The sequence below is a fragment of the Dryobates pubescens genome, chromosome Z, assembly GCF_014839835.1.
Source record: "Dryobates pubescens isolate bDryPub1 chromosome Z, bDryPub1.pri, whole genome shotgun sequence".
NCBI lineage: Eukaryota > Metazoa > Chordata > Aves > Piciformes > Picidae > Dryobates > Dryobates pubescens.
Genome location: NC_071657.1, coordinates 65,714,759 through 65,729,941, shown reverse-complemented (window position 1 = coordinate 65,729,941; position 15,183 = coordinate 65,714,759). Strand labels below are relative to the sequence as shown.

Here is a 15,183-nt window from a genome sequence, read left to right as displayed (position 1 = left end):
CATGTGACTTATCTCTGAGCTCCCCTCTAACAGGGCTGACACTCAAAAAAGGGAAGGTTTTAGGAGACAAACACAGGAAGATCTTAAAGACTGTATGAGAAGCTGTCACCAGTGTAGCTAATAAGCAAAAAAGCAGCATGTTTTTGTCTTTGTGTGCTACTAGTTACAGTAATGGAAATTCTGTGTGGAAGCAATATTTAATCTTCATTCACTCTTTTTTTTTGTAGAATTACTCCATGTCTGTGTATCTCGTTCGTCAGCTCACTTCAGCTGTGCTCTTGCAGAGGTTAAAAATGAAAGGCATCAGAAACCCTGACCATTCCAGAGCACTAAGTAAGTCAAATTAATTTTCCTGTCTGTACTGTTTGAGGGTGGTTGGCAGCTCTTTAGAACTGGAAATGCTTAAGGGATTTGCAGAGCTTTGAAAAGTGAGTCCCTCTCCGGTATACCAGAGGTTCCCTTTGCTCTTGCTGAGGCATTGTGAACTCTTTCACTAAAGGTCCCTAGAGCACACCTAGAGATCCCATCTGAAATGTTCTCATGGCAGTGCTGTGGGCACCACTTACTGTGGTGGGCTGTGAAGAGGCAGATAGGTACTCTAGATTGTCTTCACTTGCATGTGATATCAATTCTTTGTACCTCACTCACTGATTCTCTTCACATGCTGGGTTGAGTATGCTCTAATAACCATTGTGGCTGTTAGTGCATCTGCTGCCCATCAAGCAGTCTTGTATTGCAGTATTTGGCAGTTGCTTGTAAACAGTGGACCTGTTGTTACTTGATACTGTTATGAGCTGGTTTCCTAAATGCTTAATGTTTTTCGATATCTGGAAATGAAGCACATGTACTGGCAAACCAAGTTGAGCATTTTAAATATTGATGTCTGTGTGTAACTTCTTAATTTATTTTGATAGTTAAAGAAAAATTAACTGCAGATCCTGATAGTGAGATTGCCACAACCAGTCTGCGGGTATCTCTGATGTGTCCTGTAAGTATGCCTGGAAATTACCAAGTGCAGATTTGTCTCTTCATCTTCACTGCAGCTGGCTGCTTTTACAAGGCCTCACTCAAGAAACTTCACTGGCTTGTGTTATGTACTGGTTCATTAATACCAAACAGTGGGGTGAAGGCTGCCTCTACAATCACTTGACTGTAGTGACATTCAATCAGCTATGGTTCAGAACTGTGAATGCCAGCAGTGTGCCCAGGTGGCCAAGAAGGCCAATGGCATCCTGGCCTGGATCAGGAATAGTGTGGCCAGCAGGAGCAGGGAAGTCATTGTACCCCTGTACACTGCACTGGTTAGGCCACACCTTGAGTCCTGTGTCCAGTTCTGGGCCCCTCAGTTTAAGAAGGACATTGAAACACTTGAATGTGTCCAGAGAAGGGCAACAAGGCTGGGGAGAGGCCTTGAGCACAAGCCCTATGAGGAGATGCTGAGGGAGCTGGGGTTGCTTAGCGTGCAGAAGAGGAGGCTCAGGGGAGACCTCATTGCTGTCTACAACTACCTGAAGCGGGGTTGTAGCCAGGTGGGGGTTGGTCTCTTCTCCCAGGCAACCAGCACGAGAACAAGAGGACACAGTCTCAAGCTGTGCCAGGGGAGGTTTAGGCTTGAGGTGAGGAGAAAGTTCTTCACTGAGAGAGTCATTTGTTATTAGGATGTGCTGTCCAGGAAGGTGGTGGAGTCACCATCCCTGGAGGTGTTCAAGAGGGGATTGGACGTGGCACTTGGTGCCATGGTCTAGTCATGAGGTCTGTGGAGACAGGTTGGACTCGATGATCTTTGAGGTCTCTTCCAACCTTGGTGATACTGCCTCAGTTGTAGCAGAGTCAGAATCAAGTTGCTACTTGGTTCTGAGGGCTTTAGAAGGAGTAATCTCATATAGTGAGGTGTTGAGATTTGATTGGGCAGGATGAGAGAATCATTAAAGGACACAGTGATAAGTAAACCTTTAATAATCTTCTTGTGGTGTTGCTTATACTGGAAGCTGCTATAGCAAGCACAAAACCTGATCAGTATGTGACAAGATAATGTTGCCTTGGGATTTCGCTTTCCAGGTAGAAAGTAGCATTCTGTTTTGTGACTGGCCTGTTAGGTGAAATGTTAGATTGGCATGATACCCATTTTAACCTAACTGGAACTCACAAACCCTCTTAGAATCATAGAATTAACCAGGCTGGAAAAGACCTCAGAGATCATCAAGTCCAACCTGTCACCCAACACCTCATAATTAACTGAGCCATGGCTTTAAGTGCCACATCCAATCCCCTCTTGGACACGTCCAGGGATGGTGACTCCACCACTTCCCTAGGCAGCCCATTCCAATGGCCAATCATTCTTTCTCTGAAGAACTTCTTCCTTACCTCCAGCCTAAACCTCCCCTGGCACAGCCTGAGACTGTGTCCTCTTGTTCTGGTGCTGGTTGCCTGGGAGAAGAAATGTTTGGGTAAAAGAAAATAATAGAAGTAGGTGCTTCAATAGGGCTGTTTAATAAATTAAATCCTAGGAATAACATTGGTGTAAATCCATTAGAAATGTTTCTGACTTGGGGCAGACTTTGGGGATGGCTTTATTGTTCCTCTAAGTGCACCGTGTGGGATCTGATAGGAGGGATTTACCTGCAGTGACCTTGGCACCTCTGAAGTGAAAAAGACAGTCACTTCACTGACTCCATCTGCTTTCACTGATAGCCACACAGGCCTACTTCTGCCTTCTGTTCTGACACTCTTTAAATGCCATCTCTTGCAGCTTGGAAAAATGAGACTGACAATCCCATGCCGGGCTGTTACTTGCACACACCTGCAGTGTTTTGATGCTGCTCTGTATCTTCAAATGAATGAAAAGAAGCCTACTTGGATCTGCCCAGTCTGTGACAAAAAGGCAGCTTATGAGAGCCTAATATTAGATGGGTAAGAGACTGGGTTTGCAGGTTGCACAATTACTGACATTTTTTTCATGATGTACTTGATAGCAACTTTTGTGACTTGAGGTTTGGCTGTTTCATGTGACTCTCTTTGTCAAAATACTTTAGACTGGGAGGACCATTAGACTGTTAGTTTCTGTTCCCATGTAGTGAACTTTGTAAGTTTATCCCCCAATTGTGTCTTCAGCCTACTGAGCCTTGGTGTATTTCTTCTGGGGAAGTCCGAATGAGGCCTCTAAGGACAGGTCTCTAACACCATGCTGTCTTGGAAGCTTTTGAAGCTTGAATGATATACAAGTGTCAAACTTGATTTGAAGGATGATGATTTCTGCCTCTGTATGAAAATCTTATGAATTGCAGCAATGCTGGAGAGGAAGGTTGGGTAGGTGGAGATACTGATGTCTGGATGTTTGTGAAGGCTGTAGGTAGAGGCTTTCAGGCAAGAAGAACTAGGGAGAGAATAAATGCAATAGGTCCAAGATTTATAACTTGCTTTTTTTTCAATTCTCTTTTCATTTGGAATGAAAAATTTCACATGGAATCAAAAAGGAAACTACTCAATTTTGTTATTTTTTCAGACTCTTCATGGAAATACTTAATGAATGTTCAGATGTGGATGAGATCAAATTCCAAGAAGATGGCTCCTGGTGCCCCATGAGGCCAAAGAAAGAAGCTGTGACAGTCTCAAGCTCACAGTGCACAAAAAGTGAAAGTATGCATGCCTGCACTGGCTGCCAGCCAGCAAAGTCTTGGAGACCCTGCTGTAGCTTGGATAATGTGTATAGGTGTTGATGTTTGCTTTGTGGATGGCTTAGTATTTCTAATCTCCTTGTCATTCAAGAAGGAATAGTTGTACCTCTATCAGTGGGCATTTTTGTGCTTTGTCTTTGCTCTTTATAATTGCAGTTAAGGACCTAAACCAAAACACAACCTTAAACTTGTAAGTGAAGATGGAAGCCTGTGTTCTAGCTCAGCATGATAAAGAATACTAATAAAAGTTCCTGGCCATAGCATTCTCTGTAGTGGCCAGGAAAAGGAGCTAAGCCATGGATTTTTGTTCCTGGTACTGTTGCAAATAGAAACTGCTGATGTCCACTTCAAAAACAGTGATGTTTTATTCTCCTGTTTAGGTTCCGGTGTCGTCAGCAAACCCTGTTCTGTGATGGCAGCCGCTGAGGCAAACAAGAGGAAGGTTGATGTTATTGACTTGACAATAGAAAGCTCTTCTGATGAGGATGATGGTCCTCCCCAAAGGAAGTGCACATTTATGTCTGAAACAAAAGGAAGCCCAACCAGAGGGTTTGTCAATTTTAAAGTTAGTTGTTATTCTGTAATGTCTCAGATAAACTGATGTGTAGACAAATGGACTTGTAGTCTCTCTTTGGGATCCAGCTGCACCTTCTAGAGGAGACTTTCTAGGCCAGTCCTTGCAGAAGGCTGTATTGATACAGTACATTTGTACAGGCAAAACACTGTTAAATAGTTCTACATGTCTCAAAAGATTTGTATTGACTGTTGCTGTGTTTGCAGGGATATTTCTCTGTAGAAAAGGTAATGTTAAACTAATGGACAGGATTCTCCTGAGAAAGCAGATCGTGCCAAGTGGAGGAGATCTAAGCATTCTTGCTATGTTAGTGTCACCTTAAAGGCTTCTCATTCTTTCTGTCTTATAGACTCAGGAAATTAGGCTGCATTGCTTATTTCACTCATCCTGTCAGTCTTGGAATGGAGGCATTTTGCTGTTTTGAATCAAAATGAGTCTTTCCTCCATCTCTGTTGAACTCTGGAAGGCTTAGATGCTATTGTTGCTCCTGTTTGTCAGTCAGTCCTCCACCCTGGTTAGCACAACCAACAGCTGCTCAGATCCTCTGTCATCTGCTTTGTCTTCAGCAGCAGGCTTAGCCAGCTTCTTACTGCTGTGCCACCTTCTGTCTGTCCCAGTCTGTGCAACTCAGCTGCAGTTCGTGTTCATGGCTTCTGTAAAGTTCTTGCTCTTGGCCTGCAGGGTGCAGGAGACTCGCAGGGAGAGTGGCACTTAGTAGGCTCACCAGCAGTCACTGAGCCATGTGGCAATCCAAGTGTTGGCTTTTAGTCATGGCTTACTAGTTAGTGTTGCTGCATGCATGAAGTGTTTGTCTCTCAGTGTGGTGGCTTATATTTTATACTAAAATAATAGTAATGAAACCACCCCCCTTCTATTTTACCAGCGCTTGAAGTACTGAGCAGGTGTACTGTGTCTCTAGTCCACAGGCTTGTGTGGTGAGCAAGTATTTGGTCGTCTTCTTCAACTTTCAGCAGTGATACTGAAATGATGGGGGTTTTGGTGAGGATTGTGAAGGAGACCTTCTGCAAGACGCTTTCTTACAAAAACATAGCTACAAATGCATCTCTTAATGAAGGTTCAGAAGGGACCAAGACTTTCTTCTGTGCTCCTGGTTTTTTTGTCTGAGATGGCTACCCACAACCATAACTGTAGAAGGACTGAGTTTTCTTGTCTGTGACAATGTATTTTCCTTACTGTTTGGGTATGGAAATGGCCTATTTTCATTCTTCAAATCCACATTGAAGCCAGGCATTTGGGGAATAGCTTAGCCTCCTGTACACACAGTTGCCTGAACACTAGCTTTGGTGAAGCTGGGGGTTGTCTTCTGCAGGCAAAGGCAAGGGATGCGGAAGTGTAAGTGATGTTTGAAAAGGAAGGGTCTGAAACCCAAGATTCAGAGATCAGAAAGAGGATAAATGCACCAGTGCAGACTGGGGAGGAAGATGAGTGGGTGACACTCATGGGTGTGGGCTGGTAGAAGTGATGTGGAGCAGCTGGGACCAGCGCTCTCAATGTTTCATCTCACTTGGAGTTTATGAACTATTTTATACACATGGCTTGGTGTCTGGACACCTGTGGTCCTGCAAAGTAATGGAACAGTTCTCACTGTTTACATGCTTCTAGAGAGCTGAACTTAGATTGGGCTGAGGCTGTGAGTAAATATAGGTTTGACACTTAACTCCCACATGTATCATCTGTGCTCCAGGGACTGAATAATGGCCAGTTGTGTGTAACAGGATAGCACTGAGGAACTGAAGCAAGGGGTCTCATCCTAGCCCTGACTACCTGCACATCCTCCCTGGGCACTCCACAGATACCTTTCTGTCTCAGTGTGGGAGACTGTTAGAAGTGACTCTAACACAGTACTTTAATGCTAGTTCACCCTTAGGTCACAGCAGCTGTTGAGAGCCAAGATATTTTGCTCTCTACAACTACCTGAAGGGAGGTTGTAGGCAGGTGGAGGTTGGTCTCTTCTCCCACACAACCAGCACCAGAACAAGGGGATACAGTCTCAAGCTGCGCCAGGGGAGGTTCAGGCTGGATGTTAGGAAGAAATTCTTCATAGAGAGAGTGATTGGCCATTGCATTGTGCTGCCCAGGGAGGTGGTGGAGTCACCATCACTGGAGGTATTTAGGAGGAGACTTGATAGGGTGCTTGGTGCCATGGTTTAGTTGATTAGGTGGTGTTGGATGATGGGACGAACATGATGATCATGAAGGTCTCTTCCAGCCTGGTCTGGTCTATCCTATCCTGGTCTGGTCTATCCTATCCTGGTCATGAAAGTTTTTATGAAAGAGGACATCAGAATGGAATACTGTGTAGTGAGTAGCCAGGCTGTAGTTGTGTTGTATCACAGTGATCTCGTCAATGAGCACACAGCGCTGCCTAATTTCTCCTCTAACTGAGGGCCAGGTTGTTTGTAATTTCCTGTGCTGTTTGAAACAGGGTTCTCATGTATCAGCCATCTGCTGTCAGAGTGCCCAGAGCGACAACGGTTGATTCTGCTGCTATTCCTCCTCCTTTAAAAGACTACCCATTCCATCACCCAACAATATCCAAGATTTCTTCAGACTTGCCAGGTAGGTGGTGGATGTTCTTAATGTGTATTTGGACAGCCTTATTAATGTGTGGGGTGGGTAAGAATTAAAGAATTGATTGCCTTTTTTTTTGAGGGGACAAGACTGTATGCAGTATTCTGATGAAGCAATGTCTAGACAAGTCCAGTACAGGCTGTCTTTCCAGTTTCAGATTGTGCTTTGCAACAGTGATTTGAAAAATATTTGCTTCTGGGGTACAGATTGGCACTTTAGAACAGCAGACAGAAGCAATTCTCAATATATTGAGTTAGACTTTGTGTAAACATCCATTTGTGAGGTGCTGTAGATGTGAGGGAGAGTAGCTGCTTACTGAAATTATAGATCTGTGATGGCACTGACTCATCCTAGCCCTAGTTAATAGAGATGTTCTGTAGATGATTCTAGTCGTCTCTGTCTAGACTATATGAAAAAGGTTAAGGTGAGCTACAATATGTAAGCTGACCTCTATTGACTTTCTTTACCTAGACAGACCCTAAATGCCTATGATGTATTCTTCAACACTGCTGCTAAATATCAGACAAAAGGTGGGGATACTGATTGTTTTCTATCCTGGCTCCTTGAAAAGAACAGTGTATATATGGACTCTGGGGGTTCTCTTTGGTGGCTGTAATGAACCCAGAGCTCAGGGAAGTGGTGACGTGTGGTGACAGGTGTCACACTGACCTCCTGTACTTCCTCTTGCCCCCTCCATTGCCTGTCTCCATTTCCCTCCTGCAACATCTCTGGGTTTTTTCCTCTTCTTTCAGCACCAGTTTGGCAATGGGATGGATATCATTCCCCTTGTTTCTCTGTCCATTTTGGTTCCCTTATTGCTCCCTCCCTCTACTTCTCCCTTGTTAAGAAATTGGTTGTCTTGCCAAATTGGATAGGTGAGTAAGCTGAGAGAATGGAAGTCTGTATCAGCCATCCATCTCTATCAACTGAAGTTGTAGAACATGCAAGAACACAATCAGCTGTCAGTTCTGTGAAAGCAGCTGAGCTTAAATCTTCAGAATGTTCCTCTTGTGGAGAAAAGGAGAGGTGCCACCAGCCAAAACAGATTTGCAGGTGAGGGGAGATGGAGGGAGTAAGTTTACCATTCCTTTCTGTTGACATAGCAAACACAAGGCCAGTATTTAGAAAAGACAAAACAAAACAAACCAAAAAACAAAACAAAAGTCTAATTTCTGATTGGTTTCATGATTTTAAACCTCTCAGCCCAAGTGCTTGCACGCTAATGGTGTACGAGGCGGACGCTAGTTGTCACTGCTCTTGGAGGATATACCTTGAACTGCTTGTAGTCTCCTCTTCTTCATTCCTTTTATCTGTCTAGACACAAAACGGGGATGATATTAGAAATGTTTCCTTATTGGCTGCCCGTGGGTGGAGGAAGAGACCTGCTGCTTGTTTTTGGACTTGTGCATGTTGTGACTTTACTTCATTCCAGCATCTTTAATGTGATGACACTCTTCATGTTCCAGTTTGGCCAAGTCAGGTACAATATGCAGTGAAACTTGCATTATGAACCAACAGCTCCAAATGGCAACCTCCATTTAAGCAACCACATTGAACCACCCTGCAATATCCAGTGAATAATACATCATTATGTCATTGTCATTCTTGAAAGAGCCACTTGTACTAGATAACTTGTTTTGCTGCTGCCTGAAATAGTCTTTGAGAGTGGTGTCACAGTGGTACATCCATTTACAAGCTGTGTAACAATGGCACAATCTGTTCTGCGACCACAAAAAGTTCCTTAAGTTTGTTGTGTGTGAGCAGAAGACAGACACTTCAGTTGATCTTCCTTCTTTCTAGGTTTGGATTTTCTTTCGCTAATCCCAGTTGATTCACAGGTATGTTTCTCATCTGCTATGGAGCTAATTTCTGAGTCTGGTTGTTGGGATACACTGCTTCAGTAGCTATCAGGGTGCAGTCATCATCCATACCATGTTTGCAATCCACTTGCTTAGACCTGACCATTGAGCAGGAAAATGTGTTTTCCTGAGATAGGGTAATGGAGAAGCATTAAGGGAGGATTCAGGTTAGCCTTGTGAGGAGGAACCCAGGCATGGAAACTCTCCCTTTGTTGAAGTGGACATTTGCACAGCACTAACTTGAACACACCCAGCATGTTCTTCATGCTCTTCCTTCGTTCCACGTATCTGTAGGCCAGATTAAGCTCCGTAAATACACATCGCTTGGTTTGGTATTAATTGGAGGTTAAGTTTTAAGGAAAATATCTTCATTAATTTGCACACATTACTAAACTTTTTAAAAATAATAAATCCCCCTGTGTAACATTTAAACCCCACTGGTTTTGGATTATATCAAAATTTCATAGGTTAAAAAGAGCTTTTCCATCCCTGGAGATTTAAATTAGGGGAAATGATTCTTACTGCAACTAGATTCTCACACAGACTGCAGCCTTCAAACACAGGGGAATGTCAGCTCCTTAACTAAGACAAGGATCTTAAGCAGACCCCTCTGTTTCATCTGTCACTAGAAGACAACGGTAACAGGACTTTACTCTAGAGTTGACTTTCTGGTGCCTGAAAAAAAGGATGAATCTTCCTCCTTTTCTTTCTGCTTACTGCATCTTGCAATACTTTGCCTGTTTTTGAGATCTGAACTGCCAAAAGTGGGAGTAACAGAAGCTGGAAGCAGGTATGCTGCTCTGAAGTGTCCACTTTGGACAGTTCAAACAGTTCAGGCTCAGTTCCAAACATATGCCCAAGATTGGAATCCACAGGGTAAGAGAAAGTAAGGTGTGTTGAACAACATGTGTGTGCGTGTGGGGAGTGTTGTACATTACCCTCCTCTGACACCTGGCAACCGTGTTCTGTTTCTGAATGCTTAGAATGTTCACCTCTGCTTTGAAAAGGTTTCTCTTCCACTTTAGGAAACTTAAATCAGCATAGTAATTTTTCTTAATTAGGCTTCATCAGGGCTCATTTATCACTGCTAAAATGTTTAGAGAGGTGCATGTACCATTGCAGGTATATACTGTTGAAACACTGGTTAGTGCAGCTGCTGTTACCTTAAGAAGATGAAATTATTCTAACCTCCATCAGACCACCAAAAAGCATTCTGCTACCTTTTGTGATGCAAGGAGCCTGCAGTTGTCTAATAGCTCCAGGCAGTGAGCATTTTCCAAGTGCTGAGGTTTTATGGCCATCACGTGGACAAGATAGTGCTTCTTAACATGCTAGTAAATGCTCAAGCTAACCAGTTATTGAGGGGGCAAAAACCCAACCAACAAACACCAAAACAGAGGAAAGGATGAGAGAGAAGGGCTTGTGGCTGCCATCTCTGCTTGCTGACTTGCTGGTTTGCAGAACTCTGGCTTTTGCTGTGCATGCGATAAAGAAGTTCTGCTAGGAACGTACGTTGTGCTTGTTGTAGGGAAGATGTATCTTGAGAGCATACATTTCCCTTGTACAGTTAGTCTCTTCATTCTTCATTGTTTGTTTCAAGCAGTACTGTCCTCCTATGTTTTTGGATAGTCTTACCTCAACCTTAACAAGCAGCACGTCTGGCAGCATCATCACATCCACGAGTCGCCACGAGAGCAGCACACATGTTAGCTCCTCCGGCCGGAGCGAGGCAGCAGTGATCACCAGCAGCAGCGGCAGCGCTCCTGACATCATCTCACTGGACTGAAACAAGGGGCAGCAAGAGGCTCTAGGGGATATTATTAACAGGGCTCTGCTGCTTATATCTTGTATTTCAGTATCTTAGAAGTTACTCTGATATTTATTGAAAGGATTTGCCTTCTGGAGTAAATTGATCTATGCTAGGAATAGAAGTGATAGATTTTTGTTTTTTGTTTTGTGATTTATATATTTTCATTCTTTACATGCTCATTAGATAGCTGGTGTAGAAAAGGCCCCTTCTGAACATGCCTTTACGCTTTCAGCTTGTTCTGGGGAGACTTTAAGTTGCTGTTGTTGGGTGGATTTCACCGATTACTTTTAATTCTTGTTGTAAAATGCAGCAATAATGTAAAAACAAAACAACCCCCCCCAAACATTTTTGTAATTAAAAAAAGAAAAAAAATAGGTTAAAAAAGCACTTAACCACTCTAGGACACCAGCATGTTGGGAAGAGGTGCAGAAATGGAGACCTGGATGGATTCTTAAGTGTCTTGCTGGGGCCTGTACCGAACTTGTTTTGCGATTATGCAGCTCTGTGAAATAGACATGACCTGTGTTGTTTGTCTTGTGTTCCCCACTTTCCCCTCAGCTGGGGGGGGTACAGCAGAAGCCTCTGTAAAGGGGGGTTTACTCTTTTTTTTTTTTTCCTTTTGATTTCATTTGCATTTTCACAAATGCAACAAAATCTCAAGATGTGAGGACTTCTTGTGAGTGTCCTTTGTGCTGGGGAGGGGACAAATGATCTATGCAAACTCAGCATTACACAATCTGTTGTGTGGTTATGCCACAATTAAGACACTTTCCAACGCTTAAAACACCAAATTACATATAGATGGGCTGTGGTCCACTTTCTGGTTTGACAGCTTTGAGAGATGATAGGAAAACAGCCTTTAAATTCAACGTTGGATTGTTAAGTTGTTGTTGGTCCTCTTCGAAATAGCGACCACTCACCAGGGGACCAAGTACTTGTTTTCTGTGGCAGCAGTGAGGAAACAACAGGAATTGCTTACTGCAGTGCCCAGGATTGTTGCCTGGGACGCCTTACTGGTGGCTTCTGTTGGCAGTAACTGTTCTCTTCAGGATTACCACACTCTGGGAGGCTCTCCTTTTTGTGGAATGTAAAAGCTGCAACTGCACAGTGCACCCAGGTAACCAGAGTTGTGTTTAGGGTCCACTGGTGCTCTCATAACCACAGCTATTTTAATGCCATGGAGTAATTTTCTCCTGTGTCAGTGCTCTGACTGATGCTTTGCTGTGTACAATACCACGTACCTGTAAGGATCACCTCTGCAGTACTGTATGTGGCAGATATTGCAGCCCAGGAAGATCAAGTCTTTTCCATACAGCTGGAGTAGTGGTGGTATCTACATCTGTTGTTGACATAGCAGCTTTCCCAAGCTTTGTTTCTGCTGAGTAACTGTATTTGAGATTATTCCTTCCCTAACTGCTAGCTTTCATTTTGCCTAGTTTTGTGTTCTTTTATTTCTCTAGTTGGATGTCTGCTGCATTTTGCCTTCTATTACTGTTACAGTATTTGAACAATGTATGTGGATAGGAAATATTGAAGCAGGATGTATTGCAGCTCGTCTGCCCTGTACTCCCACCTTTAGTGCTGCATTACTCCTCATTGCCTTTTTTTTGTATGATCTTTCACAGCATTCTTCAGTTCATATATTGGTCTTAAGAAGACAGACTGTATGCAACATTATCTGATGAATTTCATTTGTACCTGTGAAAGGATCAGGTTTCAGTGTGATTTTTATTTCCAGCAAAGCAATGCTACTTATGAATTTTGTTCCTAATGGCCTGCAGCAGATCAGTGCTTTCTGCATCACAATTGCACAGTGACTTGAACTATAAATAGAATGTGGAGAGAGGTTCCAGAGTTGTTATGAATAAAGTGTTTTGAACTGGTATTGGTTGCTGAAGGTGCTGTTTGTACTCCTGATACTGAACCGAAGGACTTGGGTGATTGGTGAACTGACTGAAGGGATGGAAACATCTCACTCGTAAGGATGAGTGCTAGTGCCATTTTTAGGACATGGTCTCATAAAACAGGGCTGAAATTTTGTTAAGTAGCTACTAAATTGGGCACAATATTTAGCAGGGCTGGGTAGGGTTGTGTTCTCCAGCTGCTTTGGACAGGAATTTGGCTGCTGCCTTTTAGCTTTAAACAGTCTAGACCTGGGATGGCATTGCTAAATGCAAACTTAAAGCATCTGAGCCTTACCTGGATTGTTGCAGGCCATGCTGTTCAGGTGAACAAGGTAGTGTGATGTTCACACAAGTAATTACTAGGCTGGTGTAATGCCTACATCCTTTTATTCTCTGTGGGTCACAGAATGTCAGGGGCTGGACAGGACCTCGAAAGATCATCCAGTCCAAGCCACCTGCCAGAGCAGGATCATCTATACAAGGTCACACAGGAATGCATCCAGGCAGGTCTTCCTATGTCTCCACTTTCACCCATTGTCCCTTGTCCTGTCATTAGGCATCATGGAGAAGAGCCTGGCTTCATCTGCTTGGCACTCGCCCTTTACATATTTGTAAACATTTATGAGGTCACCTCTCAGTCTCCTATTCTGTAAGCTAAAGAGCCCCAGCTCCTTCAGTCTCTCCTTGTAAGGAAGATGTTCCACTCCCTTAATCATTTTTGTGGCTCTAGGCTGGACTCTTTCAAGCAGTTCCCTGTGCTTCTTGAACTGAGGGACCCAGAGCTGGACACAATATTCCAGATACAGCCTGGAACAACCAGGACAGAGTAGAGGGGGAGGAGAACCTCTTTCAACCTACTAATCACAGCCCTTCTAATCCACCCAAGAATGGTATTGGCCTTCTTGGCCAGAGGAGCACATTGCTGGCTCATGGTCAACCTTCTATCCACTAGGACCCCCAGGTCCTTTTCCCCTTCACTGCTCTCCCAACAGGTCAAGAGGTTGGAGTGGTGCAAGTGCAGTCATGTCACCCCTTTGTTACACCTTTCAGAAGACAACAAAGATTTCACTCAAACAGTGGGTAGAGAGAGGACTGGAGGCTGTGTATTTAATCAAGGCCTGTGTCACTTTAGAAGAGAATAGAATTAGAATAGAACAGAATTAAGCAGGTTGGAAAACACCTTTGAGATCATCAAGTCCAACCTATCATCCAACACTAATCAACTAAACCATGGCTCCAAGTGCCCCATCCAGTCTCAGACATCTCCAGTGATGGTGACGCCACCACCTCCCTGGGCAGCACATTCCAATGGCCAATCTCTCTCTCTCTGTGCTTCTTAGCTTCTTCCTAACATCCAGCCTAAACTTCCCCTGGCACAGGTTGAGACTGTGTCCTCTTGTTCTGGTGCTGCTTGCCTGGGAGAAGAGACCAATGAAAGACTTGTGTCCTCTGCATGAAAAGAGAAAACCTTACAGTTCAACAAGAACTTCTGCATGGGACAAAGGCTGCTGCTTCCTAGGTTAAAAGACAATTGCTGATTGAAAAAAGAGCTCCATTAGTCCTATGCAACTGATTTGATTGATTATTACTTTGTGTGTTAGACACAGACAACAGTGATCCCCAATTAGCATGCCACTTTGTTGTTGTTATCGTAGTAATGATTGTGCCATCATCACAACCTGTTAAACCTCTGTGTGTATTCAGTGTGACACCTATAAACTGCTTTTAAGAGGAAACTATCAGGACTAAACTTTGCAGTGCATCACACAACCTGAAACAGAAGGGATTGTAACTGATCTAGGAAGTTACCCAGATGTGAAATACTCTCTTTGTAACTGATCTTGAGAGAGCCACAGTACTGGCAGAAGGGCTCTGCACCATGCTGAAAAGTAGAAGTTTCAGAGGCACATATGAGGGATCAGATGATTAAAGGCAGCCTCAAGATTGGCCAGAGGGAGTAATGCCATTTTAGCTGCTCAGGCTGGCACTCTGTCCTTATTTCAAAGGTTCAAATCAGCATCAATTTTTCTAGGTTGCTGCCAGTGCAAGACCAATTCTTCCTTCCAGGCTTGCTTCAAATAAGGCCTTGATTTAAAATGATGGAAACTGAATTGGGTGTATGCTGAAAAGTCTTCATGTGCAGAAGCACATGGCACCTTCAGCTGGCAAGAAAGGCCAGTGAAGTAGGCTGCCAGGAAAAAGGAGTAAACTGATCTGAAGATTCAAATTGAGAGCAGGAAGGAGCTTGGAGCTAATAAAATGGGAGTTCTTAAGTCTCTTTGATCCTGCTGAGGCCTTTACTTAATTGCATGTGGGTAACTGGCATCATCTTGCCAAATGACTCATTTGCAGATAGACACATCTTGACCACAAACATTGGAGTTCCTGCCACTGGGGATTCTTCTAAAATACATCCCCTTTGCCTCTTCACACCACAGATCCCACTTGTTCTGGGTGCTGTAAGAAAACTTTGCATGAAGTGACATCCAAGGGGAAGATCACCAGTGATCAAACACAGCCAGGCACCATTAGGAAATCGATTCACCAAGACAGCTCCTCAGTGTTTTTCTCATGATGGCTCCTCACTCAGAGAAATGTGTAACAAGTGGCTTCACTCTCACTTTCAAGGGTGCAGGCAGCCAGTGGTACATCACAGCCTAGAGACTGTCATGCATATTGTCATGCAAACTCATTTCAACACACAGAACAACAGATGCCCAAATAAACCTTTTGGACAGCATGTAGAAGGCTATTATCTAGGAGTGCAATG

The 15,183-nt window shown here is 43.6% G+C and overlaps 1 protein-coding gene across 1 annotated transcript in view; it reads left to right on the top strand.

Moving 5' to 3' along the window:
• Positions 1-10,643, top strand: part of PIAS2 (protein inhibitor of activated STAT 2) — a 33,888-nt gene extending 23,245 nt beyond the window's left edge. Inside the window, exons 7-14 of the mRNA XM_054177946.1 lie at positions 228-333; positions 915-988; positions 2,750-2,910; positions 3,503-3,636; positions 4,055-4,223; positions 6,695-6,828; positions 8,641-8,678; positions 10,300-10,643. Of these exons, the coding sequence (XP_054033921.1) occupies positions 228-333; positions 915-988; positions 2,750-2,910; positions 3,503-3,636; positions 4,055-4,223; positions 6,695-6,828; positions 8,641-8,678; positions 10,300-10,485 (1,002 nt within the window). The 3' untranslated portion in view covers positions 10,486-10,643. The remainder of the gene's footprint in view (positions 1-227; positions 334-914; positions 989-2,749; positions 2,911-3,502; positions 3,637-4,054; positions 4,224-6,694; positions 6,829-8,640; positions 8,679-10,299) is intronic.
• The last annotated feature ends 4,540 nt before the right edge of the window (positions 10,644-15,183 follow it).